This window comes from Diorhabda carinulata, chromosome 5 (assembly GCF_026250575.1).
Source record: "Diorhabda carinulata isolate Delta chromosome 5, icDioCari1.1, whole genome shotgun sequence".
NCBI lineage: Eukaryota > Metazoa > Arthropoda > Insecta > Coleoptera > Chrysomelidae > Diorhabda > Diorhabda carinulata.
The window spans coordinates 20,901,433-20,918,706 of NC_079464.1; the positions used below are offsets into that span (position 1 = coordinate 20,901,433).

Genomic DNA, 17,274 nt, shown 5'->3' on the forward strand with positions numbered 1-17,274 from the left:
GGTAAACATGGTTTAAGTCATACCTTACCAACAGAGGTCAGATTGTAAGGATTGATATAACGATGTCTTCTTGCAAGCCAATAGAATGTGGAGTGCCCCAAGGCCCAGAGTACTAAGCCTAATTTTGTTTCGTAGATATGATTTTTTGAATATGCGTATGTTTTACATCGATATTTGTGCATACGTATTTCTGATAATGGTCGAGCTAGCGACATCCCGAATTTTTTCCAGTTACATTATACCTTTATTAAGATTTCTTCATAATTTCAACTCAATGCCACAATAATTTTGGTAGATATGATTTTTTGAACATGCGTATGTTTTACATCGATATTTGTTGACACGTATTTTCGATAATGGTTGAGCTAGCGACATCCTGAATTTTTTCCAGTTACATCTTACCATAATTGTGTGCCCCAAGTCTTAGTACTAGTCCCTGTTCCTTCTGTTTATCAACGACATTGCCTATCTAGACATCAGTGGAAAATATGTCTATTTGCAGACGATGCTAGTTTCTTTTGGAGCAACCCTGATCTCACGGCACTTCATAGGACCATATCTAGTGACTTAATCACCTTTAAATCATGGTGCGATTCTAATCTTCTCTGTCTCAACGTTTCTCAAACAAAAGTTTTATTATATGAAAATACATTGCCGCCCCTTTTAATGAATTACACCACCATCGACGTAGTTGAATCTATAAAATTCTATGGACAATTCCTTGAAATTGGAGTTACATATTGCGGCCTTATCTAAAAAATTAAGAGGTGGATAAGATCAGTCTCCAACGATCCACTTCTTTAACAGTTTATTATTCCTTTATTGAGTCGCATCTCCCTTTATGCCCTTCCCTTTTGGGGTAGGTTTGGTGCGACACAATTTGAGCGAATCTTCAAACTACAAAGACAGCTGTTAGATATTTACTCTGACTAAATAGCAGGGCTCACTGCAGGGACTTCTTGAAAAGATTAAAAATTTTGACTTTTCTCCAATTTCAAAAAGATCGATGCATGGCTATCCACTTAAGAATGCTGAGCACGACCTTTATCTACCTACTCCACGTTCAGAATTAGTTAAGGGCTCAATATTTTACAATAAAAAAAATGCATAATCACTTGTCAATTGAAATCAAATCGATATCATCTTTTCCCGCATTCCGCAATAATTTGAGGGCATATTTACTGGAAAGTGCCTTCTACTCTGTAAACGACTTTATTATAAAAATAATATTTAATTCCGGGTATGCTGCATACTGGTTTAATTTTTGTTATGGACTTATATAAAGTAATGATTATTACCTATAATTTCGTTACTCTTGTGGTTTTCTTCTGTATATTGAAATTTTATTTTTATCTTTATTTAGTTATTTTTATGTTTGTTTTTTAGTTATTAAAAACTTTTTCTACAAATTTTTACGAATTTTATGCCATTAAGGCAATATATCTTAAATTCTCCCAGATTCGAAAATACTTGCGAAAATATTTCGAATTGAGGCGAGTAGAATAGGTTATGAATGATTGCCACAGTCAGTTACACAGTTGAACAATATGATTATGTCCTAAAAATCGGCATGAAAATCATGTTTCTTTCCATTTAATTCTATTAATAGTAATAGAGCAACAATTTAAATTATTTGTAATGCTGAAAAATTGTCAGCTGGTTAGTTACTTAGTTACTTAAATGCCTAGTCACTAAAAAGCGATTTTTATCGACAAATTTGCATTTCACTTTACTGATTTCGAAAAAAAACATTTATGCTATAAATAAATTTTATTTAAAAAAATTAAAAGGACACAATTACACTTTATTAGCGTAATACTAAAACGATTAAAACTAACACGAACATTTTAAAGAAATATTTTGCTATAAAATTTTTGTTTATCGTAATATTTTTCATAAAAATCTTCTTGGGTTCATAAATTTTCCGTTGATGATGTTGAACTTTCTACTCTTATTGAAATTATTAAATTTTTAACATGTATCTCTCCATTTATCTAGAATTAAATCATACAGTTAATAACGAATGTCAATTCGATAACTTGAAGACAAAATTAAAAACTAACAATCTATAAATATAAAAATAAATTTCTGTAATTTCTTATTCTTTAGACCTTTTGATATGTTTATGCTTCTATATGTTTTTTGATAATGCACTTATTGTCCAATTGCACCACATTTTTTTTTCTTATGTTTTCGCTTAGCACTGAAATATTTAGTGAAATCATCGAACCACATTTACAACAAATAATTTCACTTCTTGTCACTTTACAATCAATTAAATAATTGCAATTTGGCAATAAGTGCATTAAATGGCATTTGGTTTAATCAAATTCGAATAGATTTACAAACTGCATATCTAACCCAACCTAACCAACTTCTTCTTGTTCAGCGCAATTTTCTTTATAACATACCAAAATTTTAACGAAATGAAGGGGAGTAACCTAATCTAGATAATTACCAAAATTAAATTAGTTTTGTCTTAAAAACAAGTTTCTCAAAAAACTAATTTTCAATCAGAAGAAACTTAAAATCAAGACGATTTAGAGTCATAAACTTTAAAAATTTATGCTGAGAATATGTTCGGGATTTTCTAGAGAACACGGAACCGTAAAATGAAAATGAACCAAACGTGGAAAAGCGAAGAGAACTAAAATATGAAGATGAAGAGTGGCTGAAACCACTAGCACTGGAAGAAGATAGTCACACACTGGAAACACAAACAAACAATAGGTCACCTAGATCTGATGAAATCCTCGTTAAATTATGTAAATCAGCTCACAGAATATCTTCGCCAATTAATAATGGAAATCTGGTCGAAAGAGGAAATGGAAAGATTGGAAAAACTGCAAAAAATTAGAAGACTACTCCCATATGCTGAAGAATTAATTATTGAGTACTAAACGGGGTTCAAACCAGATCGATCCACATCACACACCAACACACACATAACGTCTAAAAAACTTTGACAATGGCGTTGGGGAATAACGTGGATATTCACTAAAAATTCATAAATTTTATGCTGGTTCATGGTTATATCGACAGATATAAACTTTCACTAATGATTTCGGAATATCAAGAAAACCGATACGAATGATGGAAGCAACTATGAAAAAGACAATGCACGCGGACAGTATCAGCTGACCAATCGATTCGGTTTAATTTGGAACCTTAAACAGTATGATGGTCTATGTGCTATATGATGGATATAGCTATGGAATATATCATGAGAAACATCCTAAGTTATAGATCAACACAAGTAGCAGCATATGCAGAGACGTCATTATAATGAGAGAGGAAGAAATAGAGCTGCCTGATGAAGCTAATCAGGTAGGACTATCAGTAAACATAGAAGTATTAACAAAAGCCCTTTCGAACATAATGCTCCATAAAGTTACAGTAGTAGATGACAATCTGAAAAGAGTAATAGATTTTACATACCTGGGCGTACAACTTATAAAGAATGGCGGCGAATACGCCTAGAACAGAAAATGAATCAAGCAGGCAAATGGGGCATACCATGCGCTCCTGCACATTTTTAGATCATATAAACAATAAATTCAGAATAAAGGAAAGCATTTTAAGATATAAAACGTGGGTCTCAATACAGAAAATTGCAAATATAATCATGAGCTGTATACAAGAAACCACAGTTTACGGAATTTGTAATAGTACAGAGATAGCAATGGGGAGACTACATAGTGTGAATGGATGTAGATAGGATAGATAGAATAGAATTCCAATTTTGAAGTGAGTATGCCTATTAGAAACACTAGGAGAGGTGACAGAAAGAAGTAGCTATCATTATGATGAAGATACTCAATTGGAAGAGGACTGGAACAATTCGGGAAGAGATCAAGATCCGATGGGTTGTAGAACCATAGAATAAAAAAGAAGAATCTATGTCTGAAGTGGTCAATTTAAGAAAAAATGCATTTTCATTGACGTAATATTTGAACAATTGTACTTATATCGGTATTTATTACGTTACATATTCAGTTATATTCATTGTCTCGAATTGACTGGTACAAATAAATCCCTCATTGCAATTCCATCGATATCGTCAATGGTATTATTGTCATTAAACACTGGAAATTGACAGCTTTGTGTTGAACTAATACTATTACATTGTTGATTATAATAACCATTGTCTTCTGATTTCAAAACTGCCTCATTTATAGGCTGTAAAGTAACACTTGATTGAAGCTCACACGCTAATACGTTTAAATTGTCACTTTCTGTTGTTCGATTACTGATAATGCCGTCATGATTTTCGAATTCAGTTTCGGGTCTTTCTTGGAAATAATGCCAATCTTGTTTATAATCCGATGATGTAGAGCTAACAGTATTCGATCTTGGTCTACTATATTGAGGGTTAAACGTCATTTGATTAGATATGTAATTATTCTGTGCTTGTATATTATGATTATCAATAAAATTTGTAGTGTATTCATTTGAAAAGTTAACGTTAGTACAAGGATTAGTACTTTGATTATTATAAAACGCATTGGACGTATCTGAATTGGATCTAGACAATTGAGAATGCTGTTCGGTGTAATAAGCAACATTTGTAAATGTTTTTGGAAAATATTGAGGTATAAATTTTTTTTCACAATTCATTTGGTAAGGCATTCGATGTTCTAAGCATGTGTAATTGTATGACGGTGGAACATATTCACAAGAACTTCTATTTTCTCTCAACGACTGTGTTCTAATTAACTTATACTTTTCAGACGACTTTTTAGTTATTACTTGTTTGATTTTTTGCATATATTTTTTCACTCCCTTTTTAAAACCGTGTGCTATTTTGGATGATTTCTCGGTGTTTTCATTACAATAAGAAACTGCTCCTTCATAAGATTCAGTCAGTAACATATCTTGTGAAGGAATAGATGGTAATTGTTGATTGTGCACCATGAAGATCTGTTTGTCCCCTTCTCTTGACTCTTCTAATTGTTGTAAATTCAATGAATTGGGTCTTCGTTTATCTGTAACAAAGAAAACATTGCAGGTCAAAAGTATTCGCTCATTATTGCTGTTTAGAAGGATGATGGAAGTGTGATAAAATTTTGTAAATTTATAATCATCTAGTTTGTTGAAAAATTTAATTGAATGCATAAGTTTAACGAATATAAATTCTTTGAAGTGCTTAAATTATACAATAATTTTTTTGGAATTTCAATCAATTTTAAGTACCTTAAAATTTTTTTTAATTGACAGACTCGCTTTCTAGGTAGGCAAATTAATATCGCCGAGCGGTGAGGTTATTTTTAGCGAGAATATAAAATTATAAATAATTGAGGTACAGTTCTGTAATTTCTGACATTTTTTTATTAAATTTCCTCCTTTTTATGATTGTTTTCTGAAAATAGGAAAATATTTATAGTTTACGATACCAAAAAACCAAACAATAGTTTTTGATGGTGTTCAAATAATAATAACATATATTTTTTCATGATCTTCAACTTTGATAAATGTTTGTAAGTGAATTTCATATTGGAAAAATTGATATTTCCGATATTTTTTTTATTTAGTTCGTTTTTTGATGCATTTAAGATAAAAATGAGATCTAAGCTTGAAAAACAAAATTTCACAGTTTTTTGTTTGTTAAAAAAAATTGAATTATAACATTAAAAAGGATCGTTAGTTTTATGAACAAGTAGCAAATTTAAATACATTAATTAAACCATTGTAAAATTTATTCAACGTTACGTTAAAATGCATGGAAAAAGTATGAAAAAAGGAATCATAACCTAACCTAACTTAACCAAACCTAAAATTGTTTTAATAATTTATGAAAATTGTTTGAATTATTGTATTTAATTGCTTTTTCTTTGATTTATTCGTTTTTGTATTTTCTTTCTGGAAAAAATACAACATAATTCGAAAAAAACTTCAAGTCAAATTTTCGGAGACAAATCCACGAATTTACGGAAAGTGTTGAAATTTTGATTCTCAACCTAACCTAACTTAACCAAACTTAAAATTCTTTTAAAAATTTGTGAAAATTGTTTGAATTATTATATTTAATTGTTTTTTCTTTGATTTATTCGTTTTTGTATTTTCTTTCTAGAAAAGAAGTCAAGTTTTCGGAGAATTTAAGGAAATGGTTGAAATTTTGACTTTCAACTTTAAGTCTCAGTTTTATCTCATATGCGCCTAAAAAATAAACAAAAAGGAGAAGAAATATTGGAAATATAAATTTCTCGATTTTTTATGATAAAAAACTTAACTTTTTACATACAACAATCTCAATAATAACATCCTGGATCTAATAATTTAATTCATATAATTTCAGTAATAGTATATTATAGTAAACTAGCTGTGAACGATTCAGAGTGCAATTTACATACTTCGGAGTCGAGATCACAAGTGCCAGAAACCTACAAGAGGTACGAACACAAGTAAATAAGGTCTCAAGAATATCTAGCTATCTAGGTGACCTCATATTGAAAAACAAATATATGTCCACCGATTTTGAATTACGGATATACAAAATAATCGTAAGACCTCAAGCGGACATAAAGCACATGATGAGGGCACCAAAAATAAAACTATTAAGTGAGTGAACCTATGAGATCAATAAGGAGCAAAACTATAAAGAATATCTGAGATTGGGGAGACCACGTCGATGATGATGATAGAAGATCGATGGGCTTAATATGCAAAGGATGGAAAACAAACTTCAAGGAGACCTTCCGGTAGACGTTCCAAGAGATCGCATCTAATGGGCATCTACTTCTCAAGAGGCTGAATAGAAGAAGAAACAAGATTACGTCTTAGAAAAGGAGAAAGAAGAAGAAGAAATATGTCGAATTAACACCGATTTTATCTTGTAGACTAAACTATAAAATTGTGAGAATAATGGAGATCAAACTGATGGAAAAATTGTTTGAAAATTCTCAATAAGAATACAAAACAAATAAAGATAAACGAATTTGATACTCAGGTAAATAAGCGAGATAGGGAGACATTGCTAGATTGTTTTTGAAAAGAATCGGAACATATATTTATGTATGATATGATGAATTTAAGAAATGCCCTTATATAGGAAAACTTTTCCTTTACTGGGCTGGGGTTATAATGGTTCTAATAAGTTTTTTTTGGCGTGGTATCAACCCAATGTGTGTTCGTGTCAATCGATCACCTCGTGAGAAACAACAAGGAAAGAAAAATATTACCTAACCTGTCTTGATATAGGACAACTTTTTCTCTACAGCTAAGATTGCAGTAGATTTTAGAAGGGTTTTTTTTCTAGTATGGTATCGACGAGGTGGGCTTTGGGAGAGGGTGTCACCTGATATTTATAGGGGACTTATCGAAGTAGACTCGGGAGTTCTTCATGGGCCGTCGCTAGCAGCCGAATCTGGTAGTTTCCTCATGGGTTTAGAGAAAAGGGGTAGTCTAGTGATAATGCAAGGGGCGAAAAGAAAGAAGAAAGAGGAAAACTTAAGTAATTGGAAGAACAAAAAAAGAGTATTATGATACATTGAAAAATTTCTGACTTACCGCACTCTTTAGGTTTTTTATTATAATCGATTGTCCAATAGTGCGTTCCATTGAATTTTTTCCTGATAAAATGTTTTTGGAGAGACAAACTATGACGTACGGAATTCTTCCACGACGATTCTCCGTTGGTTCTTTCATTTATGTCTTTTATGCTAGCCTGTATCCAACTGTAAATCTGATTAAGAGTCAATTGTTGTTGAGGTGATGTATTTATCGCCATCTCTATAAGATCTACGTAACGATAATCTCCGAAAATGTTGCGTCCAGTACCTAAAAAAAAACAGATTTAATAAATTTACCAACTACCAAATGCATAGGTACATGTACAAGCTTATGAACTTGTTTAATGCTTCTTTTTAGAAAACTTAGAAAACTAATTGATTTCAGTCCTCTCATTATTTTGTAACCAAAACTTCCAATCGCATGAAAAAGTGAGCTGAAGACTCCAGTCGTCCTTTTTTCCGTAGATCTGATTGGTCAATTAGCTGCCTCTTTCCCCGCTGAAGTCTAGAGCGACGTGCGAAGTTTATACTGGTCTTTGTGCACATGAAATCAGTGCACATGTAGCTCGCGTTAGTAATAATAGGAATTTAGATAAAATAACGTCTATAAGATTTGAAGACAATTGATTATTGTTCCATAACGTTTTTGGCCTTTTGACTTCCTCATTTGATCTCTATTCATAGAGCATTTTTTTAAATCTGAGGAAAGCCCTCGGAACTATATAATACTAATGCATAAAGCAAGTGACCACTCGAGACTTCTAGAAAAATTGCTCACATCCAAGTGGTTAAAATAAGATTTACAGAATTAGGAAAATTCAAAGATTTTAGAATTCCATTACAGCTCTGTGAGAAAAGAACTGTATCTTCTCTATTTCCTACATAGAGAAATTGAAGAAAATATGGAATTGATGAAATTGCAGAAAATCGTGAAATGGCGGTGGCTAGATTTTCATCGTACCATTGCAAAAAAAACCTGATTGAATTGTTGGGAGCACAGTTAAAGGGATAAATTTTAATAAGTGCTTTTGAACAGTTGTTTTTGGAGGTTGAAAATAATAAGAAGTCGGAAAACCGGGTAAATGTAGTAAAGCATATGATTGAAGAATTGAAAATATGGAAGTTGATATGGTGACTCTTTTTCTTAGAATGAAGTAGATAGTAGGTTTGCATTTAGAGCTGCGTAATACTGAGCATGCGGTAGTGAGAAATAGTCATTGTAGAGATATTTCTGCTCTACACAAAACGACATTCACTCAAACACTATGAAGCTGTAGGTTTATCATACTCTCATAAGTCTATTATAAGTAGGTAGCAGCTCAGATGGGTGCAAAACTTTAGATCGACTGGAAACATACTAGATAAGAAGCATCTAGTATAACGATTCAAATAAATTCTGGAAGGTTAAGGGAATCGGTAGTAAGAAACCCTAAACTAGACGACAGCAACGAATCACTAGAGAATTCTCTCGAAATGCTCATTCATTGTTAACTTGAGGCAACCTTTTTACATCAATAGTTGATTTTTAAATTTTGTTATCAAAGAGTATTTATTTCTTTTTTATTGCTAGTGAGATTTATCATATTGATTACTTTTATATTGAATGCTACTTGAATATCTTCACAGATATTCAGTTTCATCACTTTATCCAAGCTTTTCAGGATACTACTTTTATTTCCATTTGTTTGTCGGCAACAAATAGTGACATTATAACGAGTTAAAAACATGACTACTAGTATTGCACAAAATTTTTAGTTATTTAAGTTTAACTGAGTATAAAATAGTGTTAAATAGTAAAAAACATTATAATGCATGTATTGGAAATGATATATTCCAATGAGAATGTTGGTAAAAGTGAGACTTCATTTTACTTTACTGCACATTAAATATTAAAAGGTAAAAAAAATTATAATTCATATACTAGAAATGGTACACTCCACTGAGGTAAAATTGAGACCTTTGTTTTTATTTTTTTACTATTGCGCAAAATTTGTAGTAATTTTCAATTTTTAAGTTTAACTGAATATTAAATACTGAGAAAAAATTATAATTCATATATTGGAAATGATACATTCCACTGAGGTAGAAGTGAGACTTTCATTTTTCACATTATTGCACAACATTTTCAGTTATTTTTAATTTCTAAGTTTAACTAAATATTAAATAGTGAAAAATGTTCAAATTTATATGCTAGAATGAAACAATCCACTGAGGTATTAGTGAGACTTTCATTTTTTACATTATTGCACAAAATTTTCAGTTATTTACAATTTATAAGCTCAACTAAATATTTAAAAGTAAAAAAAATCAAATTTATATACTGGAAATGATACATTCTACTGAGGTAAAAGTGAGACTTTCATTTTTTACATTATTGCACAAAATTTTCAGTTATTTACAATTTATAAGCTCAACTAAATATTTAAAAGTAAAAAAAACCAAATTTATATACTGGAAATGATACATTCCACTGAGGTAAAAGTGAGACTTTCATTTTTTACATTATTGCACAAAATTTTCAGTTATTTACAATTTATAAGCTCAACTAAATATTTAAAAGTAAAAAAAATCAAATTTATATACTGGAAATGATACATTCCACTGAGGTAGAAGTGAGACTTTCATTTTTTACATTATTGCACAAAATTTTCAGTTATTTACAATTTATAAGCTCAACTAAATATTTAAAAGTAAAAAAAACCAAATTTATATACTGGAAATGATACATTCCACTGAGGTAAAAGTGAGACTTTCATTTTTTACATTATTGCACAAAATTTTCAGTTATTTACAATTTATAAGCTCAACTAAATATTTAAAAGTAAAAAAAACCAAATTTATATACTGGAAATGATACATTCCACTGAGGTAGAAGTGAGACTTTCATTTTTTACATTATTGCACAAAATTTTCAGTTATTTACAATTTATAAGCTCAACTAAATATTTAAAAGTAAAAAAAACCAAATTTATATACTGGAAATGATACATTCCACTGAGGTAAAAGTGAGACTTTCATTTTTTACATTATTGCACAAAATTTTCAGTTATTTACAATTTATAAGCTCAACTAAATATTTAAAAGTAAAAAAAATCAAATTTATATACTGGAAATGATACATTCCACTGAGGTAAAAGTGAGACTTTCATTTTTTACATTATTGCACAAAATTTTCAGTTATTTACAATTTATAAGCTCAACTAAATATTTAAAAGTAAAAAAAATCAAATTTATATACTGGAAATGATACATTCCACTGAGGTAAAAGTGAGACTTTCATTTTTTACATTATTGCACAAAATTTTCAGTTATTTACAATTTATAAGCTCAACTAAATATTTAAAAGTAAAAAAAATCAAATTTATATACTGGAAATGATACATTCCACTGAGGTAGAAGTGAGACTTTCATTTTTTACATTATTACACAAAATTTTCAGTTATTTACAATTTATAAGCTCAACTAAATATTTAAAAGTAAAAAAAATCAAATTTATATACTGGAAATGATACATTCCACTGAGGTAGAAGTGAGACTTTCATTTTTTACATTATTGCACAAAATTTTCAGTTATTTACAATTTATAAGCTCAACTAAATATTTAAAAGTAAAAAAAATCAAATTTATATACTGGAAATGATACATTCCACTGAGGTAAAAGTGAGACTTTCATTTTTTACATTATTGCACAAAATTTTCAGTTATTTACAATTTATAAGCTCAACTAAATATTTAAAAGTAAAAAAAATCAAATTTATATACTGGAAATGATACATTCTACTGAGGTAAAAGTGAGACTTTCATTTTTCACATTATTGCACAAAATTTTCAGTTATTTTTAATTTCTAAGTTTAACTAAATATTAAATAGTGAAAAATGTTCAAATTTATATGCTAGAATGAAACAATCCACTGAGGTATGAGTGAGACTTTCATTTTTTACATTATTGCACAAAATTTTCAGTTATTTACAATTTATAAGCTCAACTAAATATTTAAAAGTAAAAAAAATCAAATTTATATACTGGAAATGATACATTCTACTGAGGTAAAAGTGAGACTTTCATTTTTCACATTATTGCACAAAATTTTCAGTTATTTACAATTTATAAGCTCAACTAAATATTTAAAAGTAAAAAAAACCAAATTTATATACTGGAAATGATACATTCTACTGAGGTAAAAGTGAGACTTTCATTTTTTTCACTTTATTCGTATTTGATGACCAACATTTTTATTTAGAAAACATCTGTACCTACACATTCGTCACGAAAGTATCTCTTCAACTTATAATAAAATAGTTTACTAGATTTTTCAATTTCTGGTAAATATTTAGAATTTTATTAATATAAAAATACTTACGAAGGGGTTTGGGTCTTTCGTCTATTGTACTCGTAGCAGCATTTTCCAAAGAAATATTTCCCTCAGTAGTAGCAGAGCTACTTGTGACATAAACATTGTTACAGTGTCCTTGGCTTCTCCATTCGTAAATATCACGTTCACTAGGATTAAATTCGTTGTTCGTTCTTAATTCCAACGACAGATTACCGTAATCTCCATTTGCATTACAGTTATATCCTTGACCAATGTAATTATTCGGAAGAGAGTGAGTTCTATTTCTGAATGGAGCCCCATTTTCTCCTTGAAAAAACCCACCATCCATTTCAGAAAATTTGTATAAATTTTCACAAAATAGAACATAAACTTACTCACTTGTTGAGCACACAATTATAGGTAAGAATGATCAGCAAACATGAGAAAGTACCGATATAGGTACCAAAATAGGGAGAGGGTTGTAAATAAATATTTTATGTGTTTTTAATTACATCCCAAGTGATATTTTTGGAATAAACAAATTGGATATCTAAACAATTTTTAGCTTATGGGACAATGTATTAGAAAAACCACTAAATTTCAATAAATTGTTGCAAAAGTACGATGTGTGTCTAGTACTAAAAGTAACGGATTTTCAGGTAACACATGGTGATGTATGTAACGAATTACTATCGTTTAGGAGCTATTGCTATAGCAGTTAAGTTACTTTTCAATCGACATCTATATTTTGTAATCATTAAAAGTTGAGGTGCTGAAGTTTTTAATAAAGATCTATGATATTGAACTCAGCCTACTTCATTTACAATTGCTATATTCATATCATAGCCTTCATACCTACCCCATCAATATTCTGGACGTTTTTGAACTGTTATTTATCATATACAACTAGACACTTTTTCAACTTCTCTCCAAAAAGAGACACCCTCCATAAAGATATCAAATGAGAATTAATAATGTAAAACGTTGAAATTCGTAATTTGACATCAGTATATCTTTTATTGTCCCTCTACATTGTAATAAACGTATTAGGACACTGTTTCAAAGGACGTAAGCAACTGGATATAAGTCAATTTACCACCCTAGGGTGTTGATAATTTAGTCATATGAAACATGTATCTTTTAGGAAACACCTTAAGTTTAGATCTAGAAGGTGCTGCCATATCGCGGCAAAAATCTTTCGAATTTTATTTCCATATATCTTCGCTATTTGTAGATTCCGCAGTTTGGAATTCAAACAAGAACTCACACAATCTCTATGCATAATATATACGAAATTTAAACATGATACGAGGTGGGTAGTATACTGAAGATGAGCCAAAACCACAAAGAGTAAGGCCGAGTCAATAATTTAACGCTGAATCATTAGATCTGTCTCTGAAAGAGCTTATTATTAAAGAAATCTCTCACTTGAAGTTTCCACTGTGGTAACGTACCTTCAAGCTGATATATGAACAAATTTGCATCCCTTTCCAGCTCAGGAAATAGATAGTTTTCAAACATATACTCAGCAAAAGGAAAAACAATCTTCTTTCCGGAAGATTGCACATCAACATTTGGACAATTTTTGGAGAATCTCCTCCGTGCATTACAATTTTATACGCATGCTAGATTCCTCATAATAACTATTCCACTCAAACCGAAAGACCGGCTCTGTCTCTATAAAGGCAAGTCGTTCGGGTATATCCAATGAAGACGCCTTCCAAAGTTTAGCTCGTAGCCCGCACAAATGCCGTATGCGTGATACAAAATCTCCATCATGAATTTTCACACTATTATCTTCCATGTGGCTTTAGAAAAACTGACAAAAGAAACTTCATACTAAGTTTGTAGTAGCTGAAAAATGTACTATTTCATACACAAACGTCAGTGCACATAACGCAAAACAGATGTCTAAGTAAAGTTGAGTTCCCTATTTGCACGTCTAGTGAATTTTTGCGGGCTACGGGGAGACTTCTTCATTGGACACCCGAGAACAACTTTACATATTTAGCCTGTATTATTGAACTGTTTATGCTCTAGGATTTAAAAGAGATCCAATGTTATATGGTGCAAAATTCTCTGACTCTATTGTGCAGATACTATTTTGACAACTACTGAACTGGGCGTTAATATAAGCGTGCTACTAATATTATTCGGAAAGTATGTAAAGCTCCAGAATTTCCTGTTCCTAACAGTATACGAGGATGGTCCCTAAGGTACCTGGCATGATCTAAAGATGGCGGTGGTTACTTGAAAAATACCACTGTATTAGAAAGTACACAATCTATACAGCAAATGTTTCAAGTTTGAAGACGCCACATTGTATATTGTTTGTTTGGCAACCAAATAGACCAAATGAGGTGACGACTTCAGAAACGTTAAAGAAAATCCTCAAAGCGGTACTGAATGATCGTCGAGTGAAACTGTGCAAGCTAGCAGCATATTAACTGAAAATTTGGACATGAGAAAGCAGTGTGCAAGATGGATGCCGCGTTTGCTCACAATGGAACAAAATCAGCCTCGTCAAGATGTTTCCGTCGAGTCTTTGGCAATGTTGCACAGAAATAAAGCCAAATTTTTGCACCGGCTCCAACGAAGGCAATTGACTATCTTGAGAAAGAAAAAAATATCAATGGCGAGTATTATGCGAACTTATTGCAACCTTTAAGCTAAGATGGAAGTGTTGTTTCATCAAGACAATGCAGTAGCTAACACATCCGTTATTGCAAAGGCCAAAATTAATGAATTGAAGTTTGAATTGCTACCTCATGCACCCTATTCGCTAGATTTAGCCCCCTCGGCTTATTTTCTGTTTCCAGGTACTTCTGAGACCATTTCGTATTATTCAGTCTCATCGGATTTATACATAATATGTATGAGTTTTATAAATCGGATGATTATTTTTATAAATCCCGTATGCTCAAAATAGGAATAAGTCACATCGGAACTAACATTACAACCAATAGACTAAACGATGTTATATCCTTTTCTTTAAATAGTTGAGGTAAATAAATATTTATTATAAGATAAAACAAACATCATTATCCTGTCGAGAATATTTGACAAAAGAGTTCAGTAACCAAAGAATTGCAAAATTGCATTTTCGTAAATATCATTATCTATTTGACGAATACAATTATCAATAAACGTATTTCAAAGTAATCCTCAAATTCAATTGTACCAAAGCATAGATACACAAAAACCCAGTGAACTCTCCTACTTGAGCTAATAATATGTTTTCTTGCTCACCAAACAACATAACATTTTAAAGTACAAAAACAACTAGGATACAAACAATATTAACTAATCTAAAAAATCGAAACTTTAAAGATTTGAATCAGACGAAATTTTTCTTCTACCAGGCAAATGAAATGTCTAAATACGAAGAATATTTTGTGGTTATTTGAAATGACATTTTTTATTGGTCCAAATAGGGTCAGCCAATTAAATCCTCAGTGAAAAAATGAAAATCAAAAACTTTATATTTTCCAATGGGAATTTGATTCGAACGTAATGAGCATGCCCATATTTTCATAAATTTAGAGATTTTTTGTTTTTACCATGTTTTCATTCCATCTCATGATACGTATTGAACAAAGCAAACATGTGTAAAGTATCTGTATTCTAATTGCCTTTCCTGTTCTTTCAAGTTATGTATGTCTTTACGTCAACAATTATCAACAATCAATAATTTTACACAAATGAAGGAACTACATTACACCTAACGATATTCAGCAAAAAAACTTTGATAGGTATCATTGAACTTATTGAATTATACAGTGTTCCAGGACTCGATGCAAAAAATTCGGTAGTAAGTAGATAACGCCAAAATAATATATAAAAAATTTTGGTAATTTTATAGTTTTTTGGTTCTAGAAAATCGAAAAATCATCCGATTTTGATGAATTTTTTTTAAATCTCCGTTTTTACGGCGGATTTACGAAAAATCGGAATAAAAAAAGTGAAAACTTATATTGGTTTCAGGGCTTCACATGTTCATGCGAAAGCATTAATTCACGTATAATTGTTTAACTTTTTTCCAAATAATGAAATGAAAATTTTATATATTTTTTTTCATAATCTACACAAAAAACAAATAAAGTGAGAAAACAATTTATACAAAAATGTTTATTTATCATGTTTTTACAATTAAGAATAATAACAATTTCTCTTAAAATTGCCCTTTCCCCCAATATAATCGTTTGTACCTTCTAAGGGATCATTAAAGTTATATCAACAAAAACATTCTTCAAATCACTTATTGTAATCAAGTGTACAATATTAAAAGTTAACTTTGAAAAATTAAAAATTTTCTTTATTAAAAAAATGGTTTCTCACTAAGGTTAGAAATGAAAAATGAATAAACAAACATTTGACAATTTTTTTCCAAAATGTTTTTTGTGTAGATTAACAAAAATATATATAAACTGCGTTTGAAGCTTTCTAAAAAAGTTATAAGCGAAGAAGTGCTCACATTTAAAGTCATAAAACTATATGAAATCTCCAGGTGAGATATTTCCCATTTTTTTTTCCATAAATCCGCCGTGAAAACGAAGGTTTGAAAAAATCATCGAAATCGGATGGGAGGGGACCGCCAAAGTATGAAATTACTTAAATTTTTTTTATACAACCCTACAAAGCGTAACTTTTTGTCACAAAATCGATTGAAAAATTCATTTTTACTTTTTTTGGATTGTACAGGTTGTGTCTGTGAAAATTTCGGATTGTTAACCATTGGGCATGAGCCGCCCCTGGGCTTCAAATAGTAATGCTGAATTATCTATTCTGTCAAACACACTATATGGACATACGTAATCATACATTAAAAATACATACTACTCTCTCCCGAACTTTTTGCATCAAGTCCCGGAACAGCATTTAAAGTAAAGAAAACATTGAAAATCAATTCGTGTTGTCAAAATTAACAATTTAAAGAAATATATATATAGGTAGTAAATTCTAGTTGGAGTTGAAACAAAGTGGATACCTATAAAGTTTTTAACATATCACTTTGTTCGTGAAATAATCTAATGACATGTCACTTGTGATTAAAATTGATTTGATAAGATTGTTTTTCATTTCACTACTGAATTGACTTGATGATGTCAAAAATGTTTGGTTATGAATTCGAAAATTAAATCATTCGAGGTATTAGGTACTATTGAAAATTGTTAATGAAAATATTTATTATTAAAAGTAAATATTTACCTTTAGTTATTACACTAACCATAATAAATATATTTTAGTTCAATTTTAAAATAAAAACACAGTAACTGTAATAATACAAAATTTCTGAGGTCGATTAAAAACAAATTGAAGTTTTTACAAGTAATTTGAAATTAGAGATGGGCAGTGCCGGATTAAGCCAGCGCACGGCCTATAGCAAATTCGGGCAAGGTGCCCTTGGTTTGCTTTAGGTTCTTAAGTTCATGGTATTAAATTCAGATGAGGGA

At 30.5% G+C, this 17,274-nt stretch overlaps 2 protein-coding genes across 21 annotated transcripts in view; one reads left to right on the forward strand and one right to left on the reverse strand.

The window, feature by feature from the left end:
* The window catches only part of LOC130894344 (multiple C2 and transmembrane domain-containing protein), an 88,083-nt gene that overhangs the window by 31,900 nt on the left and 38,909 nt on the right, over nucleotides 1-17,274 (forward strand). The window lies entirely within an intron of this gene.
* LOC130894346 (uncharacterized) lies at nucleotides 1,752-17,231 on the reverse strand. Of its 3 annotated transcripts, none has more exons than XM_057801114.1 (5): nucleotides 17,030-17,231; nucleotides 11,870-12,148; nucleotides 7,507-7,776; nucleotides 3,989-4,985; nucleotides 1,752-1,994 (listed from the first exon to the last, which is right to left on the reverse strand). In XM_057801114.1, the coding sequence occupies exons 1-4, from the start codon at nucleotides 17,049-17,051 to the stop codon at nucleotides 4,003-4,005; spliced, it is 1,554 nt and encodes a 517-aa protein (XP_057657097.1). In that variant the 5' UTR covers nucleotides 17,052-17,231; the 3' UTR covers nucleotides 1,752-1,994; nucleotides 3,989-4,002. The 3 variants fall into 3 exon arrangements, with proteins under 3 accessions (XP_057657097.1, XP_057657096.1, XP_057657095.1); XM_057801113.1 differs by having other exon boundaries at nucleotides 3,965-4,985; nucleotides 17,030-17,147; XM_057801112.1 differs by having other exon boundaries at nucleotides 3,984-4,985; nucleotides 17,030-17,134.

What these genes read in the sequence shown, in the direction of transcription:
- LOC130894346 (XM_057801114.1), bottom strand. Translation starts at nt 17,051, where the DNA reads ATGGTTAGTGTAATAACTAAAG. An exon ending in CGAAAGACCCAAACCCCTTC is followed by an intron (nt 7,777 to 11,869) that starts GTAAGTATTTTT and finishes GTTTTTTTTTAG; the next exon opens with GTACTGGACGCAACATTTTC. An exon ending in TAAAAAACCTAAAGAGTGCG is followed by an intron (nt 4,986 to 7,506) that starts GTAAGTCAGAAA and finishes TCTTTGTTACAG; the next exon opens with ATAAACGAAGACCCAATTCA.